The sequence below is a fragment of the Pipistrellus kuhlii genome, unplaced genomic scaffold, assembly GCF_014108245.1.
Source record: "Pipistrellus kuhlii isolate mPipKuh1 unplaced genomic scaffold, mPipKuh1.p scaffold_m20_p_7, whole genome shotgun sequence".
Taxonomy (NCBI): Eukaryota; Metazoa; Chordata; class Mammalia; order Chiroptera; family Vespertilionidae; genus Pipistrellus; species Pipistrellus kuhlii.
The window spans coordinates 78,281,154-78,297,554 of record NW_023425573.1 but is presented as its reverse complement, the minus strand read 5'-3'; the positions used below and the strand labels follow the sequence as shown (position 1 = coordinate 78,297,554).

At 37.3% G+C, this 16,401-nt stretch overlaps 1 protein-coding gene across 1 annotated transcript in view; it reads left to right on the top strand.

Annotated features, from left to right (window-relative positions):
• The window catches only part of CNTNAP5 (contactin associated protein family member 5), a 777,625-nt gene that overhangs the window by 707,746 nt on the left and 53,478 nt on the right, over nucleotides 1-16,401 (top strand). The window contains exons 20-21 of the mRNA XM_036421736.2: nucleotides 6,525-6,655; nucleotides 14,558-14,645. Of these exons, the coding sequence (XP_036277629.1) occupies nucleotides 6,525-6,655; nucleotides 14,558-14,645 (219 nt within the window). The remainder of the gene's footprint in view (nucleotides 1-6,524; nucleotides 6,656-14,557; nucleotides 14,646-16,401) is intronic.

The window sequence follows — 16,401 nt, the reverse complement described above, 5'->3', positions numbered from 1 at the left end:
GCATGCTCTCTATTGTATATATATTAACTGAAAAAAATAACTGAGACCAAATAGGAGAGGATGCATTATAGTTCTTTATATAAATTGTAGTGAACTCCTGGTCAGAACAATGAATATTTTGTTTTATTATATTTCTAGACAGTGCCTTCCCTCAGTCAGTGGTCTATGGGACTATGAACTTGTGATGTTTACCATTTTGCTAACAGAAGGAAAGAGGTGGATAGGAAATTCTATGGATAAAATGAAAACATGCAGATAAAGCATATACTCATAGTGGGGGAGAGCCTGAGGGCAGGGACTGCAGGAGAACTATGAGACCAGCAGACATGACGGTGCCCACCAAGAACTTGACAGCAGTCTGCTGGATCACCAGAGTACATGCTGGAAAAAGAGATTTCCTTCTTTGTCGCTAAGCAGCTAAAGAAGATACTGGGGGGAAGGTAATTAGTTAGCTTCCTTACTTGACCCCACACTATTTTTTTTATTTCAAAGCCAGTGCCTTGTAGCAGACTGAAAGTCAGATTTTAGTGATGTCAAACTTACCATTTTTTCTTAATCCTTACTGGAGAATATTTTCCATTAATATTTAGAGACAGTGGAAAAAGGGAGGGAGAGAGAGAGGTAGAGAAAGAGACATTCATGTAAGAGAGACACATCAATGGGTTGCCTCCCACATGTACCCTGATGATCTGGGCCAAGGATGGAACTTGCAACCCAGATACATGCCCTTGATCAGGAATCAAAACCATGAGTCTTTGGTGCACAGGCTGGTGCTCTGCCCACTGAGAAAACCAGCCAGGGCTCAAACTTATTTTTAAGTTAAGAATTGTTTTTTTCTTTCTACAAATTATAAGAAAATTAGAGAAAGGTTTCAATATATCACATGGAGGAATTCTGGGAGGGATTTGTTGCAATAAAACACCTAACAAAAAGAGAACAATATTTGTAAGGGCTGTAAAATAACTGGTTGAGATGTTTTTTTTATTAATTTATTTTAATTATAATTGGCATAAATTATTATATTAGCCCATGTGTACAACATACTGATTCAACATTTCTATACCTTACAAAGTGATCACTGCAATGAGTCTAATGATCATCTGTCATCATAGTTACGATGATGGTGTTGATTCTATTGCTTATGTTGTACTCATATCCCTAAGACATTTTATAACTGCAAGTTTGTAATTAATTCCTATCCTCTTTCTAGGTCCCTCACCCTTTCCCCTCTGGAAACCATCAATCTGTTCTATGAGTTTTTTTCTGTTTAATTTTGTTTGTTCATTTGTTTTGTTTTATAAGACTACACAAATAAGTAAAATAAGACAATCTTTGTCTTTCTTTGTCCAAGTTATTTCACTTAACATAACACCCTGCAGGTCCATCCATATTATTGCAAATGGCAAGATTTCATTCTATTTTATGGCTGGGTAATACTCCATCCTATGTATAAACCACATTTTATTTATCTATTTATCTATCAATGGATATCCAGATTGCTTTCATATCATGGCTAGTGTAAATAATACTGTACTGAATATAAGCATGAATATACTAGTATTTTTTTCAAATTATTATTTGTGTTTTCTTTGAATTGTTATCTAGAAGTGGAATTGTTGGGTTGTACAGTAGCTCTATTTATTATTATTATTATTATTATTATTATTATTATTTTAGGAACCACCATAATCTTTCCTATAGTGGCTGCACTAATTTGCAATCCCTCAACCAAGGTTCCCTTTTCTCCACATCAGTGGCAACACTTGTTGTTTTTTCTTTTTTTTTTCTTTGTGATAATAACCATTCTATCAGGTGTGAAATATCCTATTGCTTTGATTTGCATTTTTCTTATAATAAGTAATCTTAAATATTTCTTCATATGTCTGCAGGCCATTTCTATGTCTTGTTGGGAGAGATGTCTACTGAGTTCCTCTGCTCATTTTTTTAAAATGGGTTGGTTAATTTTTATGTTGAGTTGCATGAGTTCTTTATCTATTTTATAATATAACTTTTTTACCAGATGTATAATTCACAAATGTCTCCTCCATTTCAATACTTAACCTTTACACTTTATTGATGGCTTTCTTCACTGTGCTAACGTGATTTAGTTAGATGTAGTCCACTTTACTTTTTTGCTTTTTTTGCCTTTGCCCAAGGAGACATATTCAAAAACTAACATTGCTAAGAAGGACGTAAAGAGTTTTCTTTTAGGAGTTTCAGGTATTACAATTAAGTCTTTCCTTCATTTTGAGTTCATTTTTGTATATTATATAGGGAAATGGCCTAATTTCATTTTTTGTATATGTGTCTTGTTTTTACAACCCCATTTATTGAAGAGACTGTCTTTCCCCTTGTATATTTTGCCTTCTTTGGGCTTAGTTGGGCTTAGTTGGGCTTATTTCTATTCTGCTCCATTGATCTGTGAGTCTGGTTTTGTGCCAATATTATACTGATTTGATTTCTATAGTTTTTCGATATAGTTTGAAATCAGGGAGTGTGATACTTCCAACTTTGTTCTTTTTTTTTTTTTTTTTTTTTTTCAAGATTCCTTTAGCTATCCTAAGTCTTTTGTGAAAAATGCCATTGGTATTTTAATAAGCATTGTAATAAATTGGTAGATTTCTTTGAGCAGTGTGGGCATTTTAACAATGTTAATTTTTTGAGTACATGACCATAGTATACCTTTTCTTTTATTTGTGTCTTGTTCACTTTCTTTTATCAACGTCTTATAGTTTCCAGAGCACAACTCTTTTACTTTTTTGGTTACATTTATTGCTAGGTATTTTATTGTTTTAGAGTTAATTGTAAATAATTTTTTTATAATTTCTTACTTAAAACTCATTGTTTTTGTATAAAAAACAAGAGAATATTAATTTTGCATCCTGAAACTTTATTTATTAAAATATTAGTTCTAACAATTTCTATTGGGATATTTAAGGTTTTCTATAATATAGTTTTATTTACCTGCAAATAGTAAGAATTTTACTTCTTTATTTTCTGTTTAAATCTCTTTATTTCCTTTTCTTGTGTGATTGCTTTGGCTATTGTTTCCAATATAATATGGAATAAGAGTAGAGAAAGTGTGCATGCTTATCTTGCTCTTGATATAACAGAAAAAGCTTTCAACTTTTAACTATTGAGTATTATGTTCACTATGGGTTTGCTGTACAGCCTTTAGTATGCTAAAGCATGTCTTTTTAATAGTCACTTTGTAAAGTGTTTTATAATAAAAACGATGTTGAATTTTGATGAATCTTTTTCTGAATCTATTGAGATGACGATTTTTCTCCTTTATTTTGTTGTTATGGTATAGCACATTGATTACTTTGTGGATATTGAAGCATCTGTAATTCCTGGAATAAATTTTGTTTGATCATGTTGCATGATATTTTTAATGTATTGTTATATTTGGGTTGCTAATATTTTGCTGAGAAATTTTGCTTCTACCTCTATCAGGAATATTGGCCTATAATTTTCTATTTTAGTAGTTTCTTTGTATGGTTTGTTATCAGGTAATATTGGCCTCAGACTGAGCTTGAAAGCTTTCCTTCTTTGTTTTATAAAAAATAATTTTGAATAAGCAATTACCTGTGAATATGTCTGGTCCCACACTTTGGTTTGTTGAATGTTTTATTGTTTGTTTTTGTTTTGTTTTACTTTTTGATTACTGATTCATTTTCCTTTTTATATGGAACTAGAGGCCCAGTGCACTGGGTGAGGGGACCCTCAGCCAGGCCTGTACCCTCTCATAATTTGGGACCCTTTGGGGGATGTCTAACTGCCGGTTTAGACCCAATTCCTAGAGGCAAATAGGCAGTTGGACATCCCTCTTACAACCTGAGACTGCAGGCTCCTAACTGCTTACCTGCCTGCCTGCCTCATAGCCCCTAACCACTTGCCTGCCTGCCTGATTGGCCCTAACTGCTCCCCTGCCTGCCTGATTGCCCCTAACCACTCTACCTCCCTACCTGATTACCACTAATCACTCACCTGCTGGCCAGATTGGCCCTAACCACTCTGCCTGCCAGCATGATCACCCCTAACTGCCTCTACCTTGGCCCCTGCCACCGGGGCTTCATCTGGAATGATGTCTGGAAGATTGTTTGGCTGTCCGGTCTAATATTATATTACATTTTTATTATTATAGATGCTAATCAGTACATTTAAGTTTTCTGTTTCTTCCTGGTTTAATCTTAAAAGATTATATATTTCTAGGATATTACCCATTTATTCTGTTTTATTCATCAGTTTATTTTGTTCATTAGATTTTCTGTTTTTTTACTTTGATTTTTAGATTCAATATTTATAGATATGTATTTATTGCCCTTTTATTGTTCATGCCTTCCTTCTTCTCCTCCTCCTCCTCCTTCTCCTCCTCTTCTTCTTCCTCATTCTCTTCTTCCTCTTCTTAAAAAATCCCTCAGCATTTCTTGTAGTACTGTCTTGGTGGTGACTAACTCCTTTAGATTTTTCTTGTCTGTGAAGCTCTTTATCTGACCTTCAATACTAAATGAGAACTTTGCTGGGTAAAGTAATCTTGGCTGTAGGTCCTAGCTATTCATCATTTCTTGCCACTCCCATCTGACCCACATAGTTTCAATCTCAATGTGCTTTCTTCTTTACTTCTCTAGTTGTAGAACTTCCATTAAGCCAGATTTCAAGCAGTTCTGAAAGATGGTTTATATATTACTTATAATTTTTATGTGGTTGTGGGAGGAGGTATATATCAGTGTTTACATATACTACCATCTTGGTTCTTTCTGTTCTTCATTGTCTAGTTCATTTAAGTGTAAATTTAGATGATCTATTTGAGACTTTTCTTATTTCTTGATGTAGGCATGCAACACTATGAATTTTCCTCTTTTAACTGCTTTTGCTGCATCCTAATAATTTTGGATCATTGTGTTTCCATTTCTATTTGTCTTAAAATATTTTGTCTGCTTGATTACTTTATTAACCTACTGATTTTTTAGTGATATGTTATTTGACCTCCTGTGTTTATATTTTTTCTAACTTTCTTATTGTAATAGATTTCTAGTGTTTGGTTTTTTTTTTTTTTAACATCAATAATGAGGAAGACACTTGATATAATTTCAATATTTTTAATATTCCTGAGACTTGTTTTGTGGCCTAATATGTGGTCTATTCTGGAAAAGAATGCAGATGCACTTGAAAAGAATGTGCATTCTGCTGATTTGGGGTATAATGTTCTGGAGGCATGTGTTAAGTTCATCTTCTCTAATGTGTTGCTATGGCCAGTGTTTCCTTGTTGATATTACATCTGGATGATCTATTCAATGATGTGAGAAGGGTCTTACAATACCTATTATTATCGTGTTACTGTCAATATCTCCCTTTCTGCCTGTTAATATTTGATTTAGGTATTTATTTGCTTTGTTGAGGTGTTTTTGACATAAATTGTGATGTTAAGGAAGCTTCAGAATTCTTTAACAGGATTCCTGCTGAGATTATTGACATCTAAAATGAATGGTTGTGAAGCAGGTGTTAGAAAAGATGTATGAAATGGAAGTGATTTCTAAAATGACAAATACATACAGAATATGAATATGTGTATGAATGAGCCAAAGTATGGGATAGTAAAAGACTCCAAATTCCCACAAGGAATATGATGATTATTATATATGCCTGATATATAATTATCACATGGTGATTAAGTTTATTTGATTGAATTAAATATTAAACCACACAGATTGTTAAAATTAGGAGATGTCTGATAAAGCATACTACCTAACAGCAACTAGTACACAAGAAAGGTCTATAAGTTTTCACTACTATTGTCAGCCAGGGCCCCTTTGCACAACCCCATGCCCCAACTCCTATCAGCACCAGTTATGCTACTGATAGGGATCTATTATTAATCATTAACTGATAAAATAATCAAAAATATTAATATTTGAACATTTTTTGATGGTCAGAACATAAAAAGAGAAAAAGATAGGAAAACCAGGATTCACTATAGGGAGCTTCTCCTCTTAGTTGACTGTTAAGTAATGGCCTCATAACCCAAAATTATATTTTTCTCTTTTGCCTTAGGTTATTTCACATTATAGACTATGAAATTTTATGAAGGCATTTAGGAAGAAAAGGAGGAATAGGGTCTGATAGAAATTAAAGAAAGAGAAGAAAAAAAGTTTATCTTATTGAAGTTTTCACAATTAAATTGCAAAATAGATTTGTGGCTATTTTATTTTACAAACTGTTATTTTGGTTTCTGATAACACACTCTCCCTCCACACACACACACACACACACACACACATGCTTACATACACACACTTTAATTTTCCAGCTATGATCAGAGATTTCTTTATGAACCCAAATGCTATAATAATAGCACATTTAAAAAAAATTAAAAGATAAAATAATTAAAGCATGGATTTCTTATTTAATTTAAATTTTCAATTGAATTGAATAATAATGATCAATGAAAATACAATATAATTATACTTTTAAATTTTATGGGTCTTACTTTTAATTCTAATTTCTAACATTTATTTTTCAAGGAAGCTTACAAGTTCACTATCATCTGAGCAAGAAAGAAAGCCATGTGTTCACCATTGAGGTAGAGAACTTTGCTAATAGAAGGATGCACCACTTGAAGATTAACCGAGAGGGAAGAGAGCTTACCATTCAGGTAACTTATTTTCCTCTTTTTATGCCTTGGATGCACAAAAACACTTTTCTGAGCTTCTATCCCAAACCAAGTATGAAACCAAGTTCTGGAGATAGATATGAATTACATTTGGGCCCAGCCTTTGAGAAGATTGAATAATGGTTCTCAGAGTGTTGCTGCACCCTTTCATCCAGCATCAGAATCACAGGGGGCTTGTTAGAAATGCAAATTCTTTGGCCCTACAACAGGTCCACTTAATTGGAAACTTTTTTGCAAGAGAGTCAGCAGGTGATTCTGATGCCTACCTATAACCCCTGAATTGTAGTAGAACGGGAAGACATATAAGTGAAGTAGAAATCATGAGAGACTGCACTAGCTCAGACAGAAGTGTGCTCAGGTGAAATGAGAGCATGGAGGAGGGCACTGGGCATCAGTACTCAGTTCCTGGGTGAAGTTAGGACTAAAGTGTGCCTTGCAGGTTATTAGCAATTGGCTAGATGACAAGAGAGCAAAGCGCTCAGGCAGAGAATCTATGTTAGCACTGGCAAAGTTGTCCTGAAAAGTATAGTATGTGGCCCTGGCTATTTAGAGTGTCAGCCCCATGGACCAAAAGGTTGTGAGGTTGTGGGTTCAATTTCTGGTCAAGGGCCTGTATCTCGGTTGTAGATTCAATCCCAGTCCCTGGTCAGGGCACATGCAGGAGGCAATAAGTCTCTCTCTGTCTCACTCCCGCTCCCGCTCCCGCTCCCGCTCTCGCTGTCTTCCCCTTCCTCTCTTTCACTCTATAAAAAAATCAATGGTAAAATATATTTGAGTGAGGATTAAAAATAAAGTATAGTATGTGGCAGGCACTCCACATACTGCATAAAGATCATACAGGAGACGATAGAGAATTGGCAGAGTCTACATCATCCTTTCTAGAATCATGACCTGAAGTTAACCTTTAAATCTTCCCAGCAGTCACCCCTTATTTGTTTTAATCCATCCATTTTTTTATCTCTAGGTGATCATTTTAAGCCTCCTCATTTCTCCTATACCACCAACAATCTTAACTACATGTTTACTCCATATTCACTCTCAGCAGATTACATTTTTCTTCTTTCTTGTGAAAAAAAATTAGCATTCAGAAAGTATATGCTCACCATCACATTTACCCAACTACCTGCATCTGTGTCTATGTACTCTTTCTGTGCCTTGCTGTTGAATATGGCCCTAGCTAAGGCCTGATCCACCACTTGTGGGCTAAATCTCATATCCTATTTAGAAACATTCCTTCAGCATTATGCCCTTTCCTTCTCTTTTCAACATTTACCAGCTCTATGGGATGGCTTCCCAAAGCATAAATCTTGTAAATACTATATAAATAGCAAAGAAAACAAACAAAATAAATAAATAAATAAATAAAAAGAAGTGCTCTAGGGTGGGGAATGAGAACTTTTATCCTCTTATCTGATTATATTTTCTCTGTTAGTTTATTTCTCAAATCCTTGGAGATAGTGTGTGTGTGTGTGTATAATATATATATATATATATATATATATATATATATATATATATATATATATAGTCTCTGAGTTTTGCATGTATTTTTTATATCCAAATCAATGATTTTTCTCCCTGTGTTACAGCAAAATAATACTTCTTAAGACACCAGTGGCCTTATCTTGCAAAATCCAATGATCTTTTCTTACTTATTCTCTCATCGCCATTTAACACAGCATCTGCTGTCTGCTCTTAGGTCATATTGTTATTAGACTTGCAGGTCATACTTTCACCTGGTGTTTCTTCCTGTGTCTAATTTATCTTGTTGGTCCCCTTTAACTTCCAAATTCTAACTTTTGGAATCTCTCTGGATTCATCTTCAGTCTTCTCTTTTTAACCTGCACTCATTCTGTGGCTCCTTTCACTCACCCAGTCTGTTAGGGGTAGAAATAGAATATTGGAGACCAGCTACAATTATAAGAAATACTAATCCTTCTCTGGTAACCACAATGGTTCTGTTCTGATTAGAGAAAGCACATTCTAACCTGACTGAGAGTTGTATGCCCTGGGACATGGGAGCTCACATTGGAATGCAGTCTATCCTCCTTCCTGAGAACTGCCTGTCATTATGGAAAGATTTACAACCTCGTGTATGACATGATCTAGTACTGGAGGCACTTGCTTTTTACAACCCCTAACCCTATTGCCTGTAATGTGGTCCCAGGGTACCCAGAGGCACCTGCCGTCTGTGCCCCTCCCCCCAGACCACATGACTTATAACCTGTAATGATTATAACATGCCTACTTTCCTTTGCCTGTAATTCTTACTTTTCCTCATAATCTTTGCCATTCTACTCAATATAAACAGCTGGTTTATGGGGAGGGGCAGAGCAGATGTTTTGTGGATGGCCTGCTGCTATCCCACACTGCTGGCATTATTGGAATAAATGCTCATATATGACTCAACCCTATCTCTACTTAATTGGCTCAAGTAGTGAGAGGCAGCCCAGACTCCTTGGTTGTCTGGTTACAAGACCATGTGAAATGCTTATGAATGAATCCCAAATGCATCTCTAACATCAGTCCTTTCCCTGATTTCCAGACCTATATATTCAACTGCCTACTTGAAATATTTGTGTGGCTGTCTCTCAGACATCTTGAATATAACCTATAAAACTGAGTTGCTGAAAATCTTCCTCCAAATACCCACCATCTTCCATAACATCCCATAGCTCAGTTTATGGGAACTCTGCTCTTGCTATTGCTCAATGTTAGAATTGTGGTTTCTTCTCTTATTCCTGCAACATCCTACTGATTAACAGCTTCTACCCTGCTCCAAGCCATTCCCATCTATTCCTTGGTTATTACGGCTTACAGTTGCCTTTTAATTGAAGGGCCCCTGCTGTTTGTTTCTCTGAAGCCTATCCTCAACACTGTAGCCAGAGTGATTCTGTTAAGAGAATAGTCAGATTGTGGTACTCTTCTGTCCAAAGCCATCTTGAAGTGACCTTAGAGGATCTCCATGAGCCAGCACCCTTGCAACCTTCTCATCTATCACCATCCCTCTGAACCTCTGAAGCTCCATGCTTCACACGCTGATATCCTTTTATTTCCAGAGTTCTTGAAAGCTCCCTGTCCTTTTAAGGTCAGGGGTGTGTGGATATGGGCTAAGAGAGGATCTAGGTTGACTGCTGGTTTTACTGATTGGGTGGAAGTTCAGGATTAACTGTCAAATATGTAATAGAAATAATAACCCCTGTGTAACTGTAAATTAATATTCTTACTTTAGCATTTACTCTTGAAATAAGAAGAAAAATTATAGGAGAAACTTTGGTTTTAGGCCAGACTGAAGGAGGAAAGCAATAGAATTATGAGTTCTTGTTTGAATGTGTTTTGACTGAGGTACTGAGGGGACATCTGGGATGCATTCTGGTGCACATTTGTATATAAGATGCCTTTTTCCTCCTCCTTTTTCTAATTTAATAAATATTTATTGTTCAGATTATTATAATAGTTTCTCAGTTTTTCCCCATAGTTCCCCTCCACCCAGTTCCCACTCCACTCTCTATCCTTACCTCCTCCCCACTGTCCTCATCCATAGGTGTACAATTTTTGTCCAGTCTCTTTCTGCACTCCCCATTCCTCTTCCCTCCTGAGAATTATCAATCCACTCCCTTTCTATGCCCCTGATTCTATTATATTTACCAGTTTATTTTGTTCCTAGGATTTTTAATTCATTTGATTTTTGGGTTCACTTATTGATTGATATGTGTTTGTTTTTCATAATTTTTATCTTTACTTTTTTATTCTTCCTCTTCTCAAAGAGTATCTTTCAGCATTTCATATAATATGGGTTTGGTGGTGATGAACTCCTTTAGCTTTTTCTTATCTGTGAAACTCTTTATTTGACCTTCCATTCTGAATAACTTTGCTGGGTAGAGTAATCTTGGTTGTAAGTTCTTGTTATTCATTCCTTTGAATATTTCTTGCCACTCCCATCTGGCCTGCATAGTGTGTGTTGAGAAATCAGGTGACAATTGTATGGGAGCTCCCTTGTAGGTAATTATCTGTTTTCTCTTGCTTCTTTTAATATTCTCTCTTTGTATTTTGCTCTTGGAATTTTAATTATGATGTGTCTTGATCCTTTTTGGATTTCTTTTGTTTGGGGTTCTGTGCACTTCCTGGACTTGTAAGTCCATTTCTTTCATCAGGTGGAGGAAGTTATCAGTCATTATTTCTTCAAACAGGTTTTCAATATCTTGCCATCTCTCTTCTTCTGGCACCCCCATAACTCTGATGTTGGTACCTTTGAAGTTGTCCCAGAGGCTTCTTACACTATAACTTTTTGGATTCTTTTTTTTTTTTTTTTTTTTGCTTTTTGCTTTTCCAGTTGAGTGTTTTTTGTTTCTTTGTATTTCAAATCTTTGACTTTATTCTTAAATTTCTCTAGTCTGCTGTGGGTCTCTGTATAATATTTTTTTTTATTTCAGTCATTGTATATTTAATTTCCAGTTGGTCCTTTTTGATATCCTTGACCATCTGGCTAACTCTATCGGTCTTTTCTAGGAAACTCTTGAGAAACTTTATAACCATGGTTTTGAATTCTATATCCAGCTGTTTATTTTCCTCCATTTCTTTCGTTTGTGATCTGTTACTTTGTCTCTGCATTTTTGCTGCTTCCCTGAGTTGGTAGGGTAGCTTGTGTGTGCTAAGTTTCTTATATGGCCCAGTGGGTCAACCTCCCCAATCACCTGAGATGGACACTCTTGGTGCACTCCTTTGTGGTCTATGTGTACAGCCTTGTTGTAGTTAAGTCTTGATTGTTGTTGGTATCACTGAGAGGAATTGATCTCTAGGCCAATTGCCTATGTGTATCAGCTGTGTCTGGAGATAGTCTTATAGGACCAGATTTGCAAAATTGCAAAAGCCCCTGTGCTCAGCTTGGAGGGGGTGGAGTCATAGGGCTGAGCAAACAGTCTTGGTTTCCTGTCAGCCCTGCCCATGCGCACACGTGTCTCCAGACCTCTGCCTTCTGTGGCTCCTCTGAGTTTCTGCCTGACAGTCCAGATTTCCCCAGGCTTGCCTGGAACTTGGGTTCAGTGCAGTTGGACCTGGGGTTCAGTGCAGTCAGGAGCTTCCGATTCCCTTCCACTAGGGAAAGCTAGTGGCAATCTCAGCAGTCTGGCTTCTCTGTGTGCACACATGTGTGCACCTCCAGACCCTGCCCGCCATGGTTTTCCCAAATCTCTGAGTCACCGTGTGCCTTTCGCTCTACCTGACAGTCTAGAATCCCCTCCAAATGAGCCTGGTCCACGGTGTTTTGCCAGGAACTGGAGTTCAGTGCAGTCAGAACTGGGGTTCAGTGCAGTTGGGGGATTCCTTCCCTCTCCCACCAGAGAATGCCAGCCAGGCATTCAGCTGCCCTTACTCTTTGTGCCTGTGTCTTCATACCTCAGTCCTTTGCAGTTCCTTCGATTCTCAGTGTGCTTTCCTCTTTCCTTGTAGTTATAGAATTCCCACTCAGCCAGCTTTCCTGTTCATTCTGTCTTTTAATTGTAGTTTTGAAATTGTTGTGCAAGGCAGCAGTATAGGTGTTTACCTATGCCACCATCTTGGTTTCTCTCTTCCTCCTTCTTTAGAATTCCTAACTTCCACAAATGAAAGACACAAACTGGGAAGTGAGAGAATTACAAAAGGTATTTCCTTTTCTTCTCCCTTTGAAAAATGCCCACCAATCAATTAATAGGCAGTGATAAGCACATAGTGGTTAATGACTTACAATTTCCAAAGCATTGAAGGGAGCAGAGAGAACTAGAGGCAGAGACATTTTTCTTTTTTAACTTCAAATCCACTTTTTTAACCAGTAACATAACATGCTGGCCTCCCTGACACTCTCCCCTTCACTCTCTATCCCTTCTTCTTCCTGCCCATTTAGAACAAACTGCTCAGTAAAATCAGAAAAGGGGAGACTATTCTACTCCTCCATTTCCCTCTACCACCACCCCTGTCCCCCATCCATCACCTCCACTTGGCCTGTGGTCTGAGGGTCTCTGGCAGCACTCAGAACCTGTTAGAGAGAGAAGCAAGCAAGACAGATGCATCTAGTACCTGATAGCAGATCCCCCATTCCCCAGGCCTGGAGTTATTCCTACTCCTCTCTTCTGTTTCTGATGATAGGAAGGAGACCTTGAGGGCTGGGTCTGCAGCCAGAAGCAAGAATTGCTAGTGATGTTTTGAGGATTGTAATAGGATTAGTGTGTTTTATGACAAGTGCTTGCAGAAATGGCTGGGTAGGGAAGTTGAACTTTAATCTAAAATGCACTTATGACAGTAAACAGATTAAGCCAGTGCCCAAAATGCCAGAAAAACAACAAGCAGTAGAGGAGGAGGTGCCAGGCATTCTTGAAACCAAGTATCTAATTGCTTCTTTGGAAAGATGAAGATCTGCAGGTCAAAAGAGGTATCCCCAGAGTTAAACAGACCTGGGTGTGAATCCATGCTCTTTACTGATGCTATGTGTCTTGGTCTAGCTACGAGTCTTGGACTCACCTCTCTGAGCCTCAGCATAGTTACCTTTAGAAAAGGGGGGGGGGAGTGGGTGCAGGTAGAACTAAGTGCAGTCAGTCCTCATAAATATCACATGAAAGAGCAGAGCTAAGGAACCAAGCCTGAGGCCTTGCACCTTGGCATTTTCCTCCCTTTCTCATCTCAGTTAGTGACCTCCAGATTCTGAGTTCAGTCAAGCTGCTCAGCCAGGTGACAGACCTGAGCCTCCAATTGTAATTAAGAATAAAAAGTGAAGTAGAAAGTAACAATGAAAAAAGTCTAACACAAAAATGCACTTTCCACTCAATATTTAAATGATGCCCTGGGCCATCTCGTACATATAGAATTCCTCAGAATGAATGTTTGTGGTACTCCCCTTTTTACTGCTTTTACCGCATGCATTTCCTACATTTTTCACATTGGTTACAGTAGGGGTGTCGAACTCAATCAGAGAAGGGGCCAAAATCTAAAATCCAGCCTAAATCGCGGGCCGAATGGTTTACTGAACAGTCATAAACTGTCATTGTGATGGAAAGGCAGCAGAATGCAATGATGACAGTGCGGTGCGGGCCACATTGCAAGGCCTGGCGGGACGGATTTGGCCCGCGGGCCTTGTGTTTGACACATGTGGGTTACAGCATCTGAATTGGTATAGTTTTCAGGTGCCCTCAGCCCATGTCCTGCCTCAGCCCATGTCCAATACTCCATCACTAGCCTCATGTATTTTGAGTCACTCAACCTTCCTCTCTAAACCTCATTTTTCTAAAACCCCTTTAATTGCCATTTGCCTCCCTCTCTCTTTCCTTAGCCATCTGGTAAGTCCTTACAAAGCAGAAGAGAAGGATGGGAATGACTCATGTACTTGAATAATTGTCTTTCCCATGTAGGACATTTGAGGATGGGCCCGTCAATGTCTAGGGAACCTGTGGAGGAGTTGAGGGCAGAAGCAGGAGAATCTCAGCTGAAGCTTTATTTCTCCAAATTCTGCTGCTGCTTTCCACTCAGCAGAAAATCCCCATTCACCTTAGCCTCCTCCCCACCTGTATTATGGAGGAGGACCCCTGCCCCTGCTGTGAGGAGCAGTCCCAGAGAACAGAGGAGGCAGGTGAGAACTCTGAAGTAGCATAGGAAGAGAGCATCTTCAGGGCAATCTGAATCTATGGGCTTATTTAACCACTCAGCAAGCCTGTGCTGGGAATCACTTAGCCTTTTTTTTAGCAGAACCTTTAGAAGACACATATTGATAAGATATCCATAATCTCAAAGAACCAATAGTTTATTGGAGAGTGTGGGGAGAAAGAAAGTGGGTCATTATGATGCAGCATAATGCAAAGTTAGAGCTGCATGCCCTTTGGGGGCAGACGATGTTGATGCACCTTGTTTCTTTCCCTGCAGGTGGATGAGCAGCTCCGACTCAACTATAACTTCTCCCCGGAAGTGGAGTTCAGGGCTGTGCGGTCACTCACCTTGGGCAAAGTCACAGGTCTGTACTCCGGTCCACTGGGCTTTGTTAAAACACACGAGTAAGCCAATGATTTTCACCAGGATAGTATGTGATTCAAATCTAGAACCAAGATTTCTGGAACTGGAGAAGCTCTGATATGTGTGTGGAGGGTTGGGAATTGGCATTTGCCTCTGTACTAGTATTACAGAATCTTAAATAGGATAAATTAACAAAAAACACTAAGAGATTGTTAACCTAATTTAGAATTAATCTATTAATTCAAAAGGCTTACTTAATTTTTTACTTAAATTTATTTAATTTTCACCTAAAGACATTGAGAATTTGAAAACCCCAGTTATGGCATTGCTCAAATCCTTAATCTCTTTACTAATTTATCAATTGAAAAGGGATTGAAATATCTTACTATAATTGTGGATTTTCTTTTATCTTACTGGAAGTTCTATGAATTGTCATTTTTATATTTTATGAAGGTATTTATTAAATGCAGGGGATTTTAAAACTTTCCAGTGATTTTAATGATTTTTTTAAATTACTGGCATTATTTTTAAACTTTAATTTATCTTTGTGATAAAATCTACTTTGTTATTAATAGAGCCATTCAAGTTTCACTTTAGTTAGTATTTACCTTGCCTATTTTTTCCATATATTTTCTGTTAATATTTCTTTTTCTAAGTCTCATGTATGATCTTATGAAAAGCATAGAATTCAATTTTTCTATTTATCCAGTCTGACCATCAGTTTCATAAGTTGGCAAAAGTAAGTCCCTTTACATTTTAGGGTTACTTATTAAGGTTGAATTTGCTTTTGCCTTTTTATTTTCTACTTCTTCAACTTTTCCTGTGATTCTATCTTGTTTTTTTTTTTTTTTTTTTTCCTCTCAATCACAGTACATTGCAGAAACAATAACCAGGGACATTTTAAGGAGGAATGAATTTAACACAGGAAAAAATTTGTTTCCAGAATTATGGCAGCTCTTCTGGTGTGGACTCTTTTGAGTCTTTCAAAGTGACTCCCCCACATGTTTGAGTTGATTAACAGGGAACTGTCACCAATGAGGACATCATTAATGCCAGCCTGAAGACCAGAGTCCACTGTGACCTGACACTACATGTCAGTTTCCGAGAGGAGAAGAAAGAGGCCTATGAAACTGGTGGCAGAGGACACGTCATGTGCCATGACTTCCTGGGGCAGTAGAAACAGTTGAGAAAGCAGGACAGTGACTCTGGTCTCACTGTACCGCTCAGATTCATAAATTAAATACTTTGATTTTTGGAGAATAATGTGCATCCAGAAATCTAGTTTCAGTTAGGTCTTAAAAGTGTACATTTTAGTTTCCAATGGCAGTTGAATGAGCCAATAAAGTGACTAAACTCAAAGATACATTTCATGTTTATTTCTTACTCTATTATTTCTTTTTATCAATATTAATTAGTATTTGAGGTACACATTGCTATTTTTGTTTGACCAATGCAGTCAGTAATCTACTTGTTCTTCATTCCTTCCTATATTTCTGAACACTCTACTTACCAGGTTTTCTCTTAATTTTTCTATTGTTTGCAAATACAGGTGAAATTCAATATTACATTAGTTTCTGGTATACAGCATAGCATTTAAACATTTATATAACTTATGAAGTGATCCTCAGTAAGTATAGTACCTACCTGGCACCATAGATAATTATTGCAATACTTTTTACTAGACTTTCTAAGCTATGATTATTTTGTAACTGCTAGTTTATAATTCTTAATCTCTATCCTTCTCACCAAGCCCCAAT